General features: G+C 43.9%; 1 protein-coding gene across 1 annotated transcript in view; it reads right to left on the bottom strand.

The window, feature by feature from the left end:
- Positions 1–17,401: 17,401 nt before the first annotated feature.
- Positions 17,402–22,296, bottom strand: part of ILDR2 (immunoglobulin-like domain containing receptor 2) — a 68,526-nt gene continuing 63,631 nt past the window's right edge. Inside the window, exons 10-11 of the mRNA XM_010846031.1 lie at positions 21,939–22,291; positions 17,402–20,678 (exon numbers count right to left, since the gene is read on the bottom strand). Of these exons, the coding sequence (XP_010844333.1) occupies positions 20,643–20,678; positions 21,939–22,291 (389 nt within the window). The 3' untranslated portion in view covers positions 17,402–20,642. The remainder of the gene's footprint in view (positions 20,679–21,938; positions 22,292–22,296) is intronic.

Below are 22,296 nucleotides of genomic sequence, written 5' to 3' on the forward strand. Positions count from 1 at the left end.
CCTCATGTGAAGGGTTGACTCATTGGAAAAGACTCTGATGCTGGGAGGGATTGGGGGCAGGAGGAGAAGGGGACGACAGAGGGTGAGATGGCTGGATGGCATCACTGACTCGATGGACGTGAGTCTTGGTGAACTCTGGGAGTTGGTGTTGGATAGGGAGGCCTGGCGTGCTGCGATTCATGGGGTCGCAAAGAGTCGGACACGACTGAGCGACTGATCTGATCTGATTCAGATGTTCCACGTGGAATTTTGTGAAATGCTATTATTACACAAGGAGAATTGGATTTCAATCCCTCTGTAAACACTGACTGCCTGGTAAAGACTCGATGTGATGGTTGACATGTTTAATGAGCTGGTGAAAAGAACTGATCACTTTTGGCTTGGGCGCATTCTCCCACTTCGAGTATGGAGAAGACTCTTGAAAGAGGGACCTCTACTCAGCATAGTTGTGCAGAGATGGGCTTTGTATTGGTGGTGGACCTGAGCAAAATGTTGATGCATCCATTCTTGGAATGGAGGTCAGGGAGAAGTGTGGTCCCATGAGAAACAAGGCCTGTCCATCAATAACTGAGTGGCAGGACACTTTTAGAGCCCAGACTTTCCCTCCCTTCATGGTTTAAAAGGCAACTTTCCCTGGATTCAGAATTCAGACATTCCCTGTTTAGGTTTCAGCTTTTGGGGTTTTGTCTGGGATTGAGATCTGTGTCTTTAGACTTGGGGGCTAATGGTTGGGTTGTCATCTGGAACTTGATTATATTGTAATTCCTCATAGTCACCTGGGGAACTGGGTGCTCAGGGAAAGTACACTGGTTAAGAAGTATGGCTGGTAGTTCCTTGCCAGGCCCCTCCCCTGTGTTAATTTCCCGTGGCTGCACTAATACACTATCACAAAGTTGAAGGCTTAAAAAAAAGGTTTACTCTCTCCTAGTTCTGAAGGCCAGAAATTGGAAGTCAGTCTGTCTACAGGGTCATGCTCTCTCTGATGGCTCCAAGAAAGAACCTTTCCCTGACCCTTCAGTTTCTGATGACTCTAGGTGTTCCTTGGCTTTTGGATGCACAGCTCCAGTCTCTTCCTCCTTCTTCAGATGGACTTCATTTCTATCTTTCTGCATCTTCTCTTCTGTCTCTTAAATTTGTCATTGGATTTAGAGCCTACTCAGATAACTCAGGATAATCTCATCCTGAGACCCTTAACTTCATTACATCTACAGAGATTCTTTTTCCAAATAAAGTTTCATTCACAGGATCTGGTTTAGAATACAGGGATATTTTTGAGGGAATCCACAAATCAATTCACTGTTGACTCTAACAAGCTGTGTGGCTCTGGACTGTTATTGTTATTTAATCACTAAGTCATGTCTAACTCTTTTGCAATCTCATAGACTACAGCCCACCAGACTCCTCTGTCCATGGAATTCTGCAGGCGAGAATATTGGAGTGGGTAGCCATTTCCTTCTCCAAAGGATCTTCCTGACCCAGAGACTGAACCCAGGTATCTTGCATTGGCAGGTAGATTCTTTACACTGCTGAGCTGCTCTGGACAGCTATCTACAAAAAAGTCAAGCCTCAGGTTTCTCATCTATGAAATGAGATCTGTATTAACAATAGTGTTAATATTTTCTGGTTCTTTTACTTGAGTGCTCTATTCCTAGGCAGGATAGAACAGTTAAAGGGTATATCATCAAGTGTGTGTTTTAAATAGCATCATCCTTATGGTTCTGGGCTTCCCTGATAGTTCAGTTGGTAAAGAATCTGCCTGCAATGCAGGAGACCCCAGTTCAATTCCTGGGTTGGGAAGATCCCCCTAGAGTAGGGATAGGCTACCCACTCGAGTATTCTTGGGCTTTCCTTGTAGCTCAGCTTGTAAAGAATCTGCCTGCAATGTGGGAGACCTGGGTTCCATCCCTGGGTTGGGAAGATCCCCTGGAGAAGGGAAAATCTACCCACTCCAGTATTCTGGCCTGGAGAATTCCATGGACTATACAGGCCATGGGGTTGCAAAGAGTTGGACATGACTGAGCAAGTTTCACTTCACTTCACTTACGGTTCAGTGTTTTTATATTAATTCTTTAAACAAATATTTGCCCAGGACGCAATTCCCAGAAAGGTGTTGGACTCCAGTGATAATTGAAGAAAATATAAGATTCCTGTCCTCATGGAGCTTATATTCCATGTCGGTTTACATTCTCTCTTACTGGAGAAGAGACACCATTAAGAAGTAACCAATAAATACTCAAGTTGATTAGGTGATCTATGTTCCATGAAAGGAATTAGGTTGACAGGCTGACTGGGAAGACTTCTCCAAAGAAAGGACATTCAAGCTGAGATATTAAAGATGAAGAAAAGTCAAGAATAAGATGGTTCAAGAAGCTGAAAGGAGGCCCATATGACTGGAGTAGATGTTTGAAGCCTCCACGTGAAAAGTGATCTCTGGAGAGCAAAGCTAACAGCACAGATGACAAGGCTCGAAGGGTTTTGATGGGCGCGATGTCAGTAGTGTGCTGTGACTGCCCCTGTAGCCCTGTAGTCAGGGACTGCTAGGCACAAGTCTGGTATCTGGCTCAGGGAAGATGTTGGTCTCCATAACTTGCCTAAATCCAAAGAGTTAGAAAATAGAAAGGATGGGATTTGAATCCAAGAAGTCTGACTCTGGACCTGGACATCACCTCCGTGCTAGGGTGGAAGAGTGAGAGAAGTCTGTGATGATCTCCTAGGACTCAGCTTAACTAACTGGGATAGATGAGGCCATCAACACAGGTAGAAGAAGCAGGTGAAAAGGCAGGACTTTTGTTTTAGGGTTGATGTGGTTGCTGCTGCTGCTAAGTCGCTTCAGTTGTGTCCGACTCTGTACAACCCCATAGACGGCAGCCCACCAGGCTCCTCCGTCCCTGGGATTCTCCAGGCAAGAATACTGGAGTGGGTTGCCATTTCCTTCTCCAGTGCATGAAAGTGAAAGTGAAGTGATTGATGTGGTTAGTGCTAAGTTATTTTTACTCCTATGTTAAAACTCCCAGTTTATCTCTAAGGGAATGTAAAAAAATTTCTTCTTTTCTAATTTCCTACCTTCTTTATTATACTTTGTAGTAATCGTTAACTCTGATTTTTCAAAGACAATACTCCAAAGAAATCTTACAAAGAAATTGTATAAATGCTAGGTGGAGGGAAGTCCACTGGTTAGGACTCAGTGCTCTCACTGTGGTGGCCCAGACTCAACCCTGGTTGGGGAACTAAGATCCTACAAGTTGCGTGATGTGACAAAGAAAAAAAAGAAAGAAAAAAAAAATAGATGGAACACATCTAAAATAGATAGAAAGTCAGAAATGAAGCTTCATAGCTTTGTCTGATCTGTTTGGCCACCTTCTGTCCTTAGCAATTGGAGTTGATGGCTTGTGGTGGGGCGGGGGGCACGGGGTGTACAATCTAGGACTACTGGGAGTTCAGACTCCATGTGTCCGATGCAAGCTAATTGGCAAGTGCCCAGGTGTTTCATGTCCTCTGAGTTTTTTAGGTTCCTGGCAGCCGCACCTATGATTTGGCATAAACCCTGCTCCCTTTCTCCTGACCCACATTGGTCTTGTAGTCATTGGGTGCTCCAGGAGTATCACAAAAGTTAACCAAGAACTTCTTCAAATAGCTTCTTCATCTGTAGCTAATGGTGAGCAGCTTTTGAACAACGCTGCTTATTCAAATCTTCTTATTCAAAGAATCAAAAGCAAAAGAGCTGCCCACCCAAAATCAGTCTCCCTGGACAGCAGGTGCCACTTAAGATATCACATTTTTCTTGTTGGTTCTCTTCCCTTATGTCCCTCATCCTGAACAAAGGCTGCTTTTGCCCCTTAGGCCCAGGCTGTTTGTTTTTTGTATTCAAGGCCTGGTTTCTGAAAATATCAGAGGCTTGACTCACAAAAGAGAGACAGTTTTAGAATCTTTTATGATCATTCTCCAGTCCAAAAAACTGGGTTTCTAAGACACAGAAACTGAGGACCAGCAAGAGTTTTCTTTTGTATCTTCTTCTCTGACTCTCTCCCAGGGTTGCTTGGACTCATCAGTCTCAGATAGCATATTTGGGTCATCCAAATAAAGTCACAGACATAGAAAATAATACTATAATCACCAAAGGGGAAGGGCTAAATTAGGAGTCTGGGATTAACAGGTATCAGTTCAGTTCAGTTCAGTCACTCAGTCATGTCCAACTCTTTGTGACCCCATGAATCGCAGCACGCCAGGCCTCCCTGTCCATCATACACTACTCTACATAAAATAGATAAACAGCAAGGGTCTACTGTATAGCACTGGGAACTCTATTCAATATCTTTTAATAACCTATAACTCTTTCTCCCCCTCCAAAATCTCCTGGCTCATCTTGACCATTTTTTTTACTGTCTTTTCTCCCACACTCTGTTCATTCCACATGAACCCACCAAGCCAGGCCAGGGTTCTCTAGGTTCTGCCCTCACTCAGAGTCGCTGTCATGTCTGACTCTTTGCAATCCCATGGAGTGTAGCCTTCCAGGCTCCTCTTTCCATGGAATTCTCCAGGCAAGAATACTGGAGTGAATTGCTATTTCTTTCTCCAGAAGATCTTCCTGACCCAGGAATCGAACCTGAGTCTCCTGCATTGCAGGCAGATTCTTTGAGCCACCAGGGAATGCTTCACTCATTACCTTGTTTTATAGCACAAGTTGCAGACACTGAGCTGGCTGTTCAGAATTTGGTATAGATTGAAAGAGAAAGAGGTTAAGGGGTGCTCATACCACTGATATATTCTACATAACACACTGATTTGTTGCCTTTCAAACTAAAAGAAACTGAGGCTCGGATATGGTGGAGAGGAAGGGAGCAGACCCAGAGCCAGTCAATGACTGAGCAGATTTCTCTGGCACCTCAGGCTTCATCTTCCCCACAACCTGGACAGGATGTCTTCCAGGCCTCCTGAGTTGTCCAACCCTGCTGTCTCTGTCTTGGATACACAGTTTATAATCTTTCGTGGTTCTCATGAGCTTGGGGATAGTAATGACTGGTCTAGGTGCTGATAGAGACACACACAAACATCTTGTGGCCTTGAGACTGGCTGCTTCTTTCATGTCTCAGTCACAATAGCATGAAAAATCCTCCATGGATATAAATCCTCAATTGGAGTGAAAAGCTGAAGTTGGCAGCCAATATGTAGCATCAGGTGTTTCTACCTCCAAAATATTTGGCCTGTCACCCATGGCTTATAGGTGAACACAATCCCCATCTCCTGCCCTCCAAACATCTCTAGGCTTACATGTCACCGAGAAAGAGACTAGTTTCTTGGCAAGTCCCTTTCAGAAGTTTTCAAACCTCTGTTTTAGCATATGGCTATGAGGAAAGCCTCAAGGTGACCGAGATCATCTGTCCTGGCTGAGCTGTGACCTGGATATGTAAAGGTCTGGGCATATTCAACCAGCATGAGAGTAACTGCTTTCCAGCCCTTCTGCATTCAGAGCTTTCAGAATATCATGAGCTCACTCTGGTTTAGTTCAACTAACATTGGTAAATTTATTGTGTACCACATACCAGGATGATTTGAAGGAGACAGGAAAAGCATACTTTCAAAAAACTTGCATTTCAGTGGGTGGACAGGCACAAAAAGGAGTCATTTTGAATTCACGTTGATTGCAGTAACAGGATGAACACTGCCAGAGAAGCTTGGATCTGGGGCTCTTAGCTCAGCCTGATGAGAGCAGGGATTCCTAGAGGATGTGACAACCAAAATGAATCTTAAAATGTGTGTAAGGTGCCCAAGGAGGAGGAAGAAGGCATTCTATAATACAGATGCAAAGCAACGCAGTATATTTGAGTCCTACAAATGATTCTGCATGTGAGAGCACAGCAAAGAAGAAGAAAAAAGAGAAGTCTAAGTAGAAACTGGCAGTGAAGCTGCAATGGCAGGAAGAGGTTGGATCACAGAGCCTTGTGTACTTTCTAAGACACTTGACCTTATGCCAAGAAGACTGTGGAGAGCCAGAAAAGTTTTCAGCAGGGAGTGACAAAGTCAGACTTTGATCTTGCCAGGGATCTTGGTTTTAACTGAACTATTTATTTTAGTTTTTGGATTAGGAAATATTTGCATATCTGGACTTTTGTAACCGAGGGTCATCATCAAGGTGTAACATGGCTTGTGTGAGAGTGTTTGGGCTCTCCCTCTCAGATGAACTTTGCTGGCTGATTTATTTTTTGCCCTGGATCCAGGGGCTCTGGTCCCGCCAGTCACTGGCACACAGCCCAGTGCCCAGCACCCTACCCTCCCAGCACTGCCTGGTGTCAGGCTGCCTTCCACTACAAGCCAGACTTGACTAGCTCCTTTTTATCCCTTACAGTTCCGACAGTGAGAGTCTTTGGGTAGACTTTTTTCTTTCTTATACTCTGAGGAGCATTTGGCAGCTTTATATATATAAAACAAACCCAGGTCTCCTTAAGTCAAGAATTTAAAACACATTTTTTTGTTTGTTTCAAATTTCCTTGAGAGAAAAACATGCGTTTCTTGGAATGAGAGATACATTTGCTGTGATGAAGAGCTGTTTGCCAGCTATTGAAGATTTTTCCTTCGGAAGCACTGAAAGTAGACACAAGAGCCCTCAAACACCGAGAGAAGAGGTTTCCTTTTGAAAATGCCCATGGTCTGCTCTGAGTGATGAGATTTTGGATCACTGTGAAAATCTACCTTTGTTTAATGGACTTATTTAAATCTGAAGAATCTCTATGGGTGCACTCCAAGTTCTCCTCATGGGGAGATCTTGGACATGGCATTCACTTTTCTTGAGGCAACATCTCTCAATAAATGTATTTTCCCCTCAAGAACCTGCTGCTTTAAATCTGTTAACACTTGGTTCAGTATTCTGTTTCAATTTCTGTATCAAATGCTGGAATGGAAAAGAAATGCAAATCTATGGTCAGATGGGTGTGAGATATTGGTGGCTTGGAAGCAATAAATTTTTTGAAAAGATATATTTAAAGTTACATAATATAAAGTAAAAGTTGTTTGTATAGATAACATACTTCAATAAATTTTCTATAGCTGTACAAATATCAACAAATGTCTTAGCAGCCTTAGAGGTCTGGAGAGGCACAACCCTGTTTACCTGTACCCAGAATGAGTAGAATTCCAATGAGGGCTCTGAGGGACAAATGTGAGAGAGTGTGTGTGAGAACACAGCCATGCTCTGAGGTGGAGGTGCCTGGTGCTGATTCTGCCCACATGTGCTGCCCCCCCACGGGGAAGGGAAGCTCAGAGGTGCTGGGCATCTTGAGAACAGGAAACGGAAGGGGAAGTGGGACCAGAAAAGAGTGTGTGGTCTGCGAACACTTACCTTTATGCATAAATTGTGGCGCGGTGAGCTTCAGGGATTCTCAGTAATCCAGTTAGTTCTCCTTTCCTGCTGGTACAGAAAAGAATGAAAGTGCATAGAGAGACTCGAATTCCCCAGCTCTGCGGAACTTGGAGAGGAAAGAAGGCATTTTGCCCAACATCAAGTATTTCTCTTGAAACTAGCTAGAATTTCTGACAACAAAGTAGAAGGTGAATTATTAGGGGGACAACACGGGAAGCAGGAAAGAATAAAGAGGGAATATTAGACTAACTCAGGACAGAGAGGAAACGTCTTCACTAAGGCAGTGACCCAGAGACAGATTTCTGAATTTAGAATGAGTAGAGGGTAACCAAGGAGATACACCAGTATGTGGAAGGCTCTGACGGGATTTTCACTGAATTGCAAACAGCCGCCCTACTGCCCTGCATAGGATGTTATGCCTGAGGGGTTTTCAAGGCTCCATGACTATAGAAGAAATTTCCAGGATGCAGCAGTGCATGCCTGTCATTCTGGTGTCCCATCTGCCCCACATCCCTTTTCCCACTTCTGTTAATAACACTGTCTTCTTTCCTTTGGAGAAATATTCTTATCCCATGATCCAATCCATCACCAAATCTCAACTTTCTAGTCAAAAATGGACTTGCCATCTCTCTGGAATGGACTTGCCATCTGTCTGGCCGCAAGGATGAGCTCAAACATGGGCACATGACTCAAGATGGTTTAGTCAAGCCTTTCCCCAGGATCATTCCCATGAGGAAGGCCCTTCATCTCTCTGGGGCCACATGAGGTGAAAAATTGTAACTCTTGAATTGCTTTTGGATATATTCCTGCCTTGTAGAGAAGTCTGTCCTCAATGGGAAAAATATAGACATAAAAAGCCAAATAGATGTGAGTGATAGATGGAGAGAGAATCTGAATACATCACAATGCAGATTTACCCACAGTTCCTACAGCTGTTCTTCCATCCCGTGATCTATCCCAGGGTCTTTCTGATAAACAGCCTCCCTCTCTTCCTTTTTTTACCTTAAGCTAGTCTGAGATGGCTTTCTGTTATTTTCCACCAGAAGATTTTTTACTAATACCTCTGCAAAAGGAAAGTAACTTCAACTAGAACTTCAGTGGCTGTCTCCCTGGCATGATGGAATAAGAAAGGCCAGTTGCCTGGACCATAGAGGTTATGGGGGAGAAGGGGTGGCAGTAATGTCCATTATAAATGGATTCATTCAGTTGAACAAAGGGCTTTTATAAGAACAGTGCTAAATAGAAGTTGGCATCTCTCTCTCTCTCTTTCTGGTTTTGGTCTACTGGAGACTGAACATCTCATGAAAAACCAAAACAAGCCAAGAAAACATTAGTGCTAGGCTGCTTCACAAGATACATATACAAATACAAATACAAAATACAAGAAAACATGTCTTAAGAGCAAGGATTGCTTTTTATAAAAAGTGTTTTCATGTAAGAGACTATGGAATTTTTTCTACTTGCTTTTTAGAGACAGTAAAATAGTGAGAGCAAGAGCAAGTGAACAAGCAAAGGAAAGAGAGAGAAATATTGATTCAAATGTTTTTCACCCAAAAGCCAGGGAATAGACTATTTAGATCCTTTGGTTGCACAGTTCAGTGATATAATTTTTGCTTGCTAATGGTAAACTGACTTCACTATAACTCTGTAGCCACAGAAGTCCGCCCTGAAAATATAACATGGCAAGATCTAAACTTGCAAAACATATACAAGGACTTATCACTTCTACATAAAGAACTCCAAATGCACTTAGTTTAATTTGCCAAAAGTGAATTCATACACAGTGTTTTAAGAATACATGTCTTAGACAACGTGAGGCACAGTTCAGCCGCTCAGTCGTGTCGGACTGTTTGCGACCCCATGGACTGCACCACACCAGGCTTCCCTGTCCATCACCAACTCCCGGAGCTTACTCAAATTCACGTCCATCGCGTCGGTGATGCCATCCAACCATCTCGTCCTCTGTCATCCCCTTCTTCTCCCACCTTCTATCTTTCCCAGCATCAGGGTCTTTTCCAACGAGTTGGTTCTTCGCATCAGGTGGCCAAAGTATTGGAGTTTCAGCTTCAGCATCAGTCCTTCCAATGAATACTCGGGACTGATCTCCTTTAGGATGGACTGGTTGCATCTCCTTGCAGTCCAACGGACTCTCAAGAGTCTTCTCCAACACCACAGTTCAAAAGCATCAATTCTACCTTGAGTCCTGAAAAGTTAGCACCTGAGACGCTCCTTTAGATGTGTGCCACTAGATGGCGTATCAGGCTAACTTGCTCCCCTTCTCTGAGCAACTTGCTAGCTCCCTCTTCACCTCCTGCCATATTTGGTGAGTCACCTCAGGCCACCTGATAAACACTCAGGAAATACTTAAGACCAATTCAGCAGAAAATATAACTCACCTAGATGGTATGATGAGTATTATTAGGATGCCTCTGCCAAGATTTTTTTCAGAGCCTGAAATCAGCCTACTTCTTTGTTTCTTGGATTGAATGTATTTAAAAATCTGACTTTGGGGGCTTTCCTGGTGGCTCACCGGAAAAGAATCCACCTGCCAAGGCAGGAGACAGGGGTTTAATCCCTGATCCGGGAAGATCCCACATGCCACAGAGCAACCAGGCCCGTGTGCCACAGCTATTGGGCCTGTGCTCTAGAGCCCGGGAGCCACGGCTACTGAGACCATGTGCCACGACTACTGAAGCCTGTGCACCCCAGAGACCGTGTTCAACAACAGGAGAAGCCATGGCAACGAGAAGCCCGTGCACCGCAAGTATAGAGCAGCTCCTGCCCACCACAACTAGAGAAAAGTCCACAAAGCAATGAAGATCCAGCACAACCAAAAATAAATAAATTACTAAAGATTTTTTTAAAAATATGACTCTTACATGAAGCAAATGGAAATCAGTAGGGTTAAAACATTAAATAGTTGATTTTTCCCCCACAACTGCCTAATTCTAACCCTATGGGTCAAGCCCTTCCTTGCTTCATGAATGAAATCTAGATCCATACTTTCTTTGGTCACTGTTGAATAATACATGGCATTCTATTCACCTTCAACTCACCCAAATAGTTTTAGTTCTGTAATTCAAATGATGATTCTTTTATAATGATCAAACTGCACAATTTGTAAAATTAGACTTCTTGCTCTCCCCTATTGTAGGATCACTTTACTCTAGAAGTTTGCATTAGAGAGAAATGCATATACTGTCTAGATTTTCCCACTTAGCACTTCCATTCCTTCTTCCCTCAATCACTTATTCTTTTTGGATCCTCCAGGGCTGCTGTGTGTATGTATATAGATGTGGAGTTACTATGGAGAGAACAGGACAGGTAAGGAGAAGGAGCAAGAAATGTTTTTCTTGACTGGCATCAATATAATGTGACATTTTACCAAACATGAATTCACAATCAAAAACTACAAAACATATAAGGAGATAAGAAACCACAAGTGAGAATGAGCAGACCCATAAAGACTTCAGATATTGGAATTACTGGGGATAAAGTATAAAATTAGTACATTTAATATATCCAAAGAAATAAGAGGAAATTGTATAGCAGTAAGAGCAAGACACTATTGCCAGTGACCATACTGATTTGAAAAAGAACTAAATTGAATTTTTAAAAATGAATACCTTACAGATATTTATTAATTAAAATTAAAACTCAAAGGAAAGAGATTAGAGGAAACTAAAGAGAAAAATAGTGAAATGGAAGATAAACTGGAAGGAATTACCCAGAAGAGAGCACAGAATGATGAAGGTGAAAAATACAAAAGATGGCTTTAAACAGTATGTAGAACAGAATGAAAAGGTCTAATATACATTCAATCAGAATTCTCAAAAGAGAGCTAAAGGGGAGAAGAAATAGTTGACATATTAATGCCTGAGAGTTTTTCATAATTAATGAAAAATCCACAGATTCAGGAAGCACAACACATTCTAATGTGAATAAGTAAAAAGAAATCCATAACCAGTCACATGTTGATTAGGCCAAAAAACACTAGAAACAGAAAATCTTAAAAATAGCCAGAGAGACAAGACTGATTATTTATGAAAAAAGGATAATTAGATTGGTAACTGCCTTCTCAAATCAACAACAAAAGCAGAAGGCAGTAGAATAATATCTTCAGTGCACTGAGAGAAAATAACTATTGATTTAAAATTGTATACTTAGTGAAATTATCTTTCAAGAACAAGAATGAAGTAAGGACTTTGTTTTAAACACAAACTGACAGAATATCCCACCAATAGACCATTACTAAAGAAAACTTTATTCAGAAAGGAGAAGACTCTTACACTATAGTTGGGAATGTAAATTGTCACAGCCACTATGGAGGACAGTATGGAGGCTCCTTAAAAAAATAAAAGTGGAACTACCATATGACCCAGAAATGCCACTCCTAAGTATATACCTGGAGAAAACCATAATTCAGCAAGATGCATGCACCCCAATATTCATTGCAGCACCATTTCCAATAGCCAAGACACAGAAGCAATTAAATGTCCATAAACAGAGGAATGGATCAAGATGTAGTACCTATATACAATGGAATACTATTCAGTCAGAGAAAAGAAGGAAATAAGGCTATTCACAGCAATATGGATGGACCTAGAAATTGTCATACTGAATGAATTAAGACAGAGAGAGACAAATATTATATGATATTGCTTATATGTGGGATCTTAAAAAGGAGTATAAATGAACTTATTTACAAAACGGAAGTAGAGTCACAGATATATAAAACATATTTATGGTTACCAGGGGATATAGGGGCAGAGGGATAAACTGGGAGATGGAGACTGACATATACATACTGCTGCTGCTGCTGCTAAGTCGCTTCAGTCGTGTACTACTCTGCGCAACCCCATAGACGGCAGCCCACCAGGCTTCCCCATCCCTGGGATTCTCCAGGCAAGAACACTGGAGTGGGTTGCCATTTCCTTCTCCAATGCATGAAAGTGAAAAGTGAAAGTGAAGTCGGTCAGTTGTGTCTGACTCTAGCGACCCCGTGGACTGCAGCCTACCAGCCTCCTCCACCCATGGAATTTTCTAGGCAAAAGTACTGGAGTGGGGTGCCATTGCCTTCTCCACCGATATACATACTACTATATATAAAATTGGAGAAAGTGATGGTACCCCACTCCAGTACTCTTGCCTGGAAAATCCCATGGACGGAGGAGCCTGGTGGGATGCAGTCCAGGGGGTCGCTAAGAGTCGGACACGACTGAGCGACTTCACTTTCACTTTTCACTTTCATGCATTGGAAAAGGAAATGGCAACCCACTCCAGTGTTCTTGCCTGGAGAATCCCAGGGACAGGGGAGCCTGGTGGGCTGCTGTCTATGTGGTCGCATAGAGTCGGACACGACTCAAGTGACTTATCAGCATATATAAAATAGGTAACTAATAAGGACCTACTGTATAGCACAGGGAACTCTACTCAATAGTTTGTAATGGCCTATATGGGAAAGAATCTTGAAAAAAAGAGTAGGTATATGTATAACTGATGCAATTCGCTGCAACAAACAATATTGTAAATCAAATATACTCCAATAAAAATTAAAAACAAATAAATACAAAAAAGAAGGGAGAAGATTTCAAAAGCAGATCTGAAAGAAAAGGCGTAGGTGATTCTAAACAAACAAGTCAAATACCATATTTTAAAGCTGAAAGGTAAGATAGAAATTTAAAAATAGATAAAATAGCAGAAAGTTCAAAGGAGGTAATCAGAGTTAAACTGTTTTAGTGTCTAAGTTAAATCTACATATAAACGTTTTTAGTTAACTATTAAAAGAAGAAAATTGAGTCCAGATGATTTAAGCAAGGACTGAATTTTCATTCAACCAGGACCCTAAAGTCTAGAACTCCTTTGAGAGGACCTGGCCAGGAAGAGAGGATTAAGAGTTCTCTGGAGGTATCACCTATATTGCTAACAAAGGGCTTCCCTGGTGGCTCAGCTGGTTAAAAAAATAATCTGCCTACAATGCAGGAGACCCTGGTTCAATCACTGATTTGGGAAGATCCCCTGGAGAAAGGGGAAGGCAACCCACTCCAGTATTCTTGCCTGGAGAATTCCATGGGCTGAGGAGCCTGGTGGGCTACAGTCCATGGGGTCGCAAAGAATTGGACCTGACTGAGAGAGTAACACTCAACTTTCACTTTGCTAACAAAGGTTTTAAGTTGCCTTCCCTAAATTATGATGCTGTGGAATTTTCCAAATCTCCTCAGAATTTAATCTTCCCAATACAGTTTCCTTCTTTCCTTCCCCAAATGCCATTTCTAGCAGCAAATGCCTGGACCCTTTTTGAAAATGAACTACGAACCCTCCCATTGTCCCAGCATCTGTCCTACTCCTCATGTCTGTGCAGAGTCGTGAGAGTGGCCACAGAAAGCTTACTAAAATCTATGAAAACATACACTACACTTGGTCAGTACTTGCCTCTAGTCCCACAGTATTCATTCTCCATTACAGTAGTTAAGAAAATCTGAGGAGGCCATGGATTGTATGATTTTTTTTTTCTATTCAGATCATTTAATGACAGGTCATGATTAAACATAGTTATAATAAATCATGAGTTCTTGATAACCAATGTAGGTGACAATGCTTTATTTAAACATTACAACCAAATTCAATTTATATGTCTGATACCAAAAAAAAAGTCATGGGCAACATGATACAAACATTTAAATTTTGATGCCACAGACAAGGCTCAAAATAACTGGACAGGCAACGACCATGAAGCAGCTTTCCGAGCTTTCTTGGCCTGTGGTTCCTTCTATTCCCTTTTCCTTTATTCCCACAAAGAAAATTCTCACTGGATAGTGCCTAATACATTTGTTAATATAGAGTGACTTTTTTGGAAGCCAAGGTAAGAGACAAGCTATCTGAATCTCTTTTAGCCTTCCCCAAAGAAACGGGCCAGACTACATGGACCTGTATCCTGCCTCACCAAGAAATAAAACTTTTAACTAAACGGCCTCATGGCTCCCTCTATATCTGGCCACTCTCAGTTCTATCTAAAATCACCAAATGCAGTGAAGATGCCGGATTGTTCATTCCAGGCAGGTCACCCCAAGCTTCGGAATTCTGAGTCTACAGGAATTTGTTATTTGGCTCAGAAATTCCTTCTCAGGAAGGATTCTAAAATCTAAAGCACATTTTTATCAAAACCTTTTCTCAACTCCAGCATGGCTAATGAAAGTCTCCTTGAATAGAACTGACTTCTGCTCACAGCAGCATTTGAGGACCAATGCTTGGCAAGAGGAAGACCCCACAGTGCTTGTCCCCACAGGTTCATTCCAGGGATGTCGTGAGTGAGCATCACCTCCAGGACTCTTCTCCCAGATATTGGGCTGATTCCAGTCCCACAAGTATTGTAGGAATTAGAAAGAACCCTCAAGAGATAGTCAGAAGGCCTGGCTCTATGATTTAAAAACTCATTTGACAATAGGCACATCACTTAGCCTTTGTCAGTTTCAGTTTTACCGTCTGTTTGATGGGATCAGCACATTCACCCTGCCTTTATCATAGAGGTCACTGAGACAGTCAAATGAGATAATGCACGTCAAAGTGTTTCGTAAACAGTAATACACCATAAAAATAATACAAACTTTATTCTTATCACCCTCTTAAAGCAGCTCACACTATCCTTGCTCCATCCTCACATTAAAAGTCCCTTACTCAGTGGAAACAGTGTCAGACTTTATTTTTTGGGCTCCAAAATCACTGCAGATGGTGACTGCAGCCATGAAATTAAAAGACGCTTACTCCTTGGAAGGAAAATTATGACCAACCTAGATAGCGTATTCAAAAGCAGAGGTGTTACTTTGCCAACAAAGGTTCGTCTAGTCAAGGCTATGGTTTTTCCTGTGGTCATGTATGGATGTGAGAGTTGGACTGTAAAGAAGGCTGAGCACCGAAGAGTTGATGCTTTTGAACTGTGGTGTTGGAGAAGACTCTTGAGAGTCCCTTGGACTGCAAGGAGATCCAACCAGCCCATTCTGAAGGAGATCAGCCCTGGGATTTCTTTGGAAGGAATGAAGCTAAACTCCAGTACTTTGGCCACCTCATGGGAAGAGTTGACTCACTGGAAAAGACTGTGATGCTGGGAGGGATAGGGGGCAAGAGGAGAAGGGTATGACAGAGGATGAGATGGCTGGATGGCATCACTGACTCAATGGACTTGAGTCTGGGTGAACTCCGGGAGTTGGTGATGGACAGGGAGGCCTGGCATGCTGTGATTCATAGGGTCGAAGAGAGTCGGACACGACTGAGCGACTGAACTGAATTGAACTGAACTGACTCAGAGCTTCATTGAACAATTTCCCAGGTGAAAAGGAGGAAGGATCCGGGCAGGAAAAATCTAGGCAGTTTTTTTAAGTACCTGGCCCCCATTTTGGTGAATTTGGATCTCTACATTCTATAAATCAATTTCAAAACCCTGTAAGATTGTGGCAGCATTTAAATCTGATGTTGGAAGGATATGTAACAGATTTTTATTATTTTTGCTCATTCAGTTTGGGTCTTAAGGAGGAAGTAGGTGTTGACCAGTCAGGCTGTGATTTGAATGTTTCAAAAATGACTTCTTTTTGCCATTCCCCCAAAGGTCTTGTTTATTTCTATTCATGATCTAAATTTTGCTCAGAATGACATCAGGGGAATGAGAAAATTACCTGCAATTCTTGTCAGATCTGAAATTGTCACAACAGGACCTCTATTCCAGGACTGGAAGCACTGGGAGCAGCCTCCTCGGGTGGGCTCCTGGCCATCCTTTCCCTCTGCCTTGCACAACTCTCCTACCCCTGGGCCCTGGTAAGCCAGTCACCGCCATCCTAGTGAGACTGCTGGGGGCTTCACCACTTTCAGGCCCAAGGGAGTATGAGAAACCTCACCAGGACATCTGAAGAAAAATATTTGAAGCCCAAGGAACCCTCAGGACTAAGTGTTTGGGGCACATGATGAGGTAAGATCTAGTGTAAGATTTTCCAAATACATGTGATCACAGGACTCTCCTGAAATACATGTTAAAAGTACAAATCCTAGCTCCAGACTCATCCTATCAGTCTCCTGGGCAGGGCCCAACAATACATTTTTAACAGCAATCAGGTAATTTATACGGTTAGACAATTTGGGAAAATGCCAGTCCAAAAGAAAAGACTCAATTAGGTTTTTGACTTCACTAATGGCGGCATCTCCATCTATAAAGAAAAGAGGGGGTGGGTTACAATGCAATCAGTGACCTCAGCCTCTCTCAAAGGCTGCCTAAGCTCTGACTGGATTACCTGTATGAAGTCTTTCAGACTTTTTAGAAACATTTACAGATGTGGCTAGGTCTAGATGTTCCTTAGGCTAGAGTGACAGCCATTTGCCATGCCCAGTTTGCACAGTCTGCCTGGTGTGGAAAGGGAGACTGGCCAACACTCCATGGCCGCAGAACGAACCCCTGGAGGAGCAGATGGAGAGCACCCCATGAGCACCAGGTCCATGGCAAATTCTCCCAGCTTCCTCATGAGCCTGCATGGCCTAGAGAAGTTCATCTGCCTGCCACCTGCCTCCTTGTGCCCTCATCCAACATGTCCCTGACTCAGCTGTGACTCACAGGCAAACACGCTCCTACATCATCCTACTCAGCCCTCTGCCTCTCACCCCTCCCCATTCCAACTCACCTCTTTCAGCTCAGATTTCTTAATACTGGCTTTTCAGATCACTGAGCATGTCTTTAAATAGGATGGATGGACAAATACACACAACACTTAGATATCAAAATATACCCATTTAAATAAAAAAACTTTAATTCTCTGGGTTTGTTGTAATTTATCCATAGCAGTATTTCATATTATACATATAAAATCTCCCAATTCTTTCTTGGGCATTTCTTGTTTCCTCTATTCAGTTGCAGCGTCCCCATGGACAGAGTGGGCTTTCCAGGTGGCTCAGTGGTAAAGAATCCAACTGCCAAAGCAGGAGACGCAGGAGATGAGGCTCAGTCCCTGGGTCGGGAAGATCCCCTGGAGGAGGAAATGGTGACCCACTTCAGTATTCTTTCCTGGGAAACCCCAAGGGCAGAGGAGCCTGGCGGGCTACAATCCATGAGGTTGCAAAGAGTTGGACCTGACTGAGTGACTGAGCACGCACGCATGCATGGACAGAGATCTTGTCTTACACAAGCCTAATATTTTACCCCCAATAAAACAAAGGAAGGAAGCTAATATGTGTAAGCACTTTCTACACAGGACTAGTCAGGGGAAAAGAAACAGAAGGATGTGCTGAGAAAAGCCAGGGTGCTGAGGATGGCCAGCTTTGCCTTTACTTGTCCGGTCAGACTTATCTCTTGTCCACATACCCAGAAATGACTGTTTTCTCTCTTGACCAGAAACCTGGAGGTCTGAGTGATTTATGCAGCCCTTCCGAGGACAACCTGGTCCCATGTACCCAGGTTATTTCGGTAATCTGTTATCATCTTTGTATTTTTTATTGTCTGTCGGTAGTTTTGTTGCCTTCAGGTTTCCGATTTTAATAATTCTTTCCCATGGCTCCCTTCACCAAAATCATACATGCCCCCGGCTAATGAAAGCAGTATTTTTGGTCTCTGCAGCTGGTGCTATGGGGCTCTTTGGTGGTGAATAGCCTGACACAGTGCTCAGTATGAAGAAATAATAACTACTTCAGCTACCCAAGATTCTCCAAAATTGCCTGAGCAATTTAAAATCCAAAGCTGGTGACTAAGAATTGGTGTTTTAATCATCTTTTCCAGTGGAAATGGGGCCCAAACAGACAGATGAGACCTAGGCTTTCAGATGACAAGGACTAAAAGCTCAGCAAGTCTAAAAACTCAGCACCAGGGTTATGGCTTGTGTCTTCCAGCCCTTGGAAGTGCCAGCAGTGGACTGAATTGTCCTCCTGGTTCAACTCATACAGGCCAAGGCCATTATGAAGTCTTTTGGCAGGCCAATTCTACCCCCAGCAATGGTATCAACTCATCCTTCTGACCCTCACCCAGTCACTTATTATTTCATTGCACACATAGAACTGGTTTGGAAATGCCATGAATTAAATGGATATCAGTGCAATGGTACTCTGAGAAAAGGGCCTAGCCCCAGTCAGGTGGTTCCGGAGAAGACCAAAGAGATGCTGAGGAAGAAACTTTCTTCAGCAGTTGTCCATGGATCCACAGACAGAGGATGGAGCCTGCTGAAGTACAGGGATACAGAGACCAAGCAACACTGTCTGCCAGTGATTTGACCTAACCAAGTATCCCACCATAACAGTGTGGGGTGAAAAGCTTTGACAAAAGTCTGTCAAAGAAAGTAGAGACCAGCACTCACCTAAGGTTAGAGTTTTGGGGGTTAAATATTCAGACAAGAAAAAAAAAAAAAAAAAAACTCAGCTTTTTCCTTGAAGAAAACTGAACATTTAAAGAGTGAACCAGCTTCTCATGCCTTGGGTAGCAATCAGCAATTTGGGCTGGGCTCAGCGAGGCAATTCTTCTTTTGGTTTTATCTGGGATCACTCATGTTTGCAATCAGCTGAGAGTTGATAGGCTGCCAGTTAGAGTGATGGGATAACTGGGCCCTTTCATCATGCAGCAGGCCAGCCAGGCTAATTTACCTGGTGGTGATGCACAGTTCCCAAAAGCAGCAAGAGAGGACAAATTCCCTCATGCACAAGAATCTGTCAAGTTTCTGCTTCTATCATATCTGTTATTAGGCCACTGGCTAAATCAAATAATATGGCCAATCCCAAATCAAGGGGTTGAGAAATAGACGGCACCTCTTGATGAGAAGAGAAGAGTTTGTAGCCTTTTTTTTTTTTTTTACCAATCTATACAAATTATGAAATCCAGAGAGTCCTAGATTTGAGATTTAAGCAAAATCTATCCTTCACGCAGGGGCAGGAGTAGAAAAGGGCTTCCCAGATGGCGCTAGTGTTAAAGAACCCACCTGCCAATGCCAGAGACAAACCAGAGAAGCAGGTTTGACCCCTGGGTTGGGAAGATCCCCTGGAGGAGGGCATGGCAACCCACTCCAGTATTCTCGCCTAGAGAATCCCATGGACAGAGGAGCCTGGTGGGTTACAGTCTATGGGGTCGCAAAGAGTCAGACATGACTGAAGCAACTTAGCATGCACACACGGAGTAGGAAGTGCTCCTTCCTGAGAAAGCAATATCCCTCATCTCCCAAAAGCATCTAGAGTGGCAGCCTGGTGAGGCCCAGGGATGCCTGCTCCACACTCAGGTGTCCTGGGATGATGAAACTGGGCTGGGCAGGAACAACTCATGGTAAATGAAGTCTAAAACACACAGAAGAGCCAGCAGAGCCTGTGGAGGAAATGGCCCATATTCAACATATAGTGAGACCATACATTCTTTTCTTCTTAGATTCTTTCTCATTTTTCTTTCTTTTGCTTTATTCTCTTCTCCTCTTTTTTTCCCCTCTTCTCTTTTATATGTGTATTTTAAACATTTATCAAAAGGCACCTGATGACAACCTAATCAAGAGTGCAGAGGGACACGGGGCTCTGTGTGTGGCACCAACCTGTGGACAGTCCAGGAAAGGGGAGGACGAGAAGAGCCCTTGATGTCCAAGACTCACGTCGCTATGACAAAAGAGAAAAAGCAGTTCATGTTCTCAGAATGAAAAAAGAAACACCACTTTGACAGCTCTTGTTTTGTTCCAGCCAAGAACTGTCATTAGGAACAGCAAATTGAAGTCATTTCTGTGATTGTCCGGCAGGTCATGGTCACTGAGCTCACCACAGGCCTGATTTCAGTGTAACAACAGTCATTGACGAGTGACTGGGAAGTGATGGGGCTAAAAGGTGTATTTTGCCTGAAGCTATCTTCCACTGTGGGTGAAGGCCTTCTAATAGCAGTAATCGGTTCTGTTTCTAAGCACAGCACAGGAGGTATGGAAAAGCAGACTGTAGTATAGGCATTATCTGGAGATTAGCAGTCCAGAGCTAACTCTCTTTCAGAAATGGAAAAGGAATCCTGGTTTGGCTAAGGGAGGAGACAGGGCGGGATGAACTCTGTGGGTGAGAAACTCCATGTGTAGGAATGTGTTCACCTGTACTTGTTTTCTTGATAAGTTTCTCAAACTAGTTAGATGGGCACTGAGGTTTGCAATCAGCCTCCCTTAAAGGCTGCCCCCCATCCCTTGCCAAAGCAAAGATCAGCAAATCTTCCAAGGTGGTGGCCCAAGAAGGTCCAGGGCCTGCTGGCTCTTGGATTTGTGTCTTGTTCCCATGTTCTGTTCCCAATTCCTAGTCATTCAGAGAGTTGTCTTGAAAACAAACATCAGACCACAAGGGACATCCTGGTTGGAAAGTCACTCTGGGGAAAGAACAGACAAAGCCTGATTAAAGAAACACAACCAATGGCTCCCTGGGAAGAATCCACACCTGTTCAGAGCCTAGCACACTCTGACTTTTAGGACATTTCATTAAGCTTGTGACTACTGCCCCTAAGCCTCAATTGGTGCTGAAGCCAACACACATCTCATAGAACTTAGTTCCATGACCACAGAAAAACCTCTCACCCCTTTGGGGATAACTAAAATGTTTACATTTCCACAACAGTTGGTGTGGATGGTGCACCGTACAGCTGACATCACCTGAAAGTTCCTTCTCTACTCATAATACTTGGGTCATTGCAGGTTTTGTTTTGGAGGGGTTAATAATCATGCCAGAACCTTTTTATGTTCATGTTCTCTCCCCATACAAATGTGCTGCTTGGAACCATGAGAAAAACAAAACCACAAGAGAGGCAGGGTAACTGAGGAGGGGGCAGTAGCACCCAGGCTTGGAGAGGGCCTCTGGAGCACAGAGGCACCCTGGAAACCCACAATGATCTGTGGTTTGTCCCCCAACAATCTCTCAGGTTCAGAGCTCACATTAGGGGGCTGCAGGATTCACTGGGCTGCTCTTGGCTTTTAGAGGGAAAACAATAAAGTCTAAAAAAGGCCACTTACACAGACAAATGAGTTGGGCAGGGCCGGAAAGATTTCCTTCACATATACAGGCACAGTACAGTTTACACTCAATAAAACGTCAAGGGAAAAAAAGAAGTGAGTTGTCCTTCATAAATACCAACGGCTTCTCTGGAATCTGGACTCTTCCGGCATTTGATGCAAGTTACAAACCCTCACCCTAAAGGGAGCAGGGGCTAGGGAGGAACGCACACATAAGCATGCATAGAGCATAGATCGTCAGAATGCAGACCTCAGAAACCCACCTGAAGGCCTGTGGTGGGAATGAAGCCCTAGAATCCCTGATGCTAAATGCTTCTTAAAGCTGGCCATTAATGCTAATCTGCTACACCTGCGTATCTGCTGCTTCTGCTTGTTTTCAACGCTCCGGGCTCCAAGCCCAGTTACTTCACCTGGTCCTGCCTGGGTAGAAGGAGGTGGGGGACAAACCAGCCTAACATCCGGATTCCCCAAGCAGGAGAGCCTGCTCTCTCCACCTGGGCCCCACCGGGTGTCTGCGCATCTAGGGCAGGGCCCTCCTGCTCTGTTCGCCTTCCTCCCCAGCCCCGCGGCCCCCGGTTGGCGATCGTGCCCACCGGCCCCCGGGGAGGCCGCCTGGGCCTCACCGTCTTCTTCGCCGGTGTCTCCTTCTTCCTCTTCTTCTCCGAGTTGCTGTGGTAGGGCAGGTCGCGGCCGCGGTAGGACGGGCCCCGGCTGAGCTCGAGCTCGCTGTAGGGAGGCAACGTGTCGTCGGGCGTGTCCTCCTCGTCGTCTGGAGGCGCGCCCGCCTCGTAGGTGGCCGGCGGCGACCAGGCGTAGTAGGAGGCGCTGCGAGGGCCGAGCTGTGAGCTCAGCTTCGACGGCGTCTCGAGGCTGCCGCCGCGGCTGGCGCCCTCTGGCCGCACCTGCCGCTCCAGCCCGGACCCGCGAAACGAGTGGTCGTACTTGGGCGTGGTGCCCGGCGTGCGGCTCACCAGGCGCGGC

Source organism: Bison bison, unplaced genomic scaffold (assembly GCF_000754665.1).
Source record: "Bison bison bison isolate TAMUID 2011002044 unplaced genomic scaffold, Bison_UMD1.0 scf7180017864229, whole genome shotgun sequence".
Taxonomy (NCBI): Eukaryota; Metazoa; Chordata; class Mammalia; order Artiodactyla; family Bovidae; genus Bison; species Bison bison.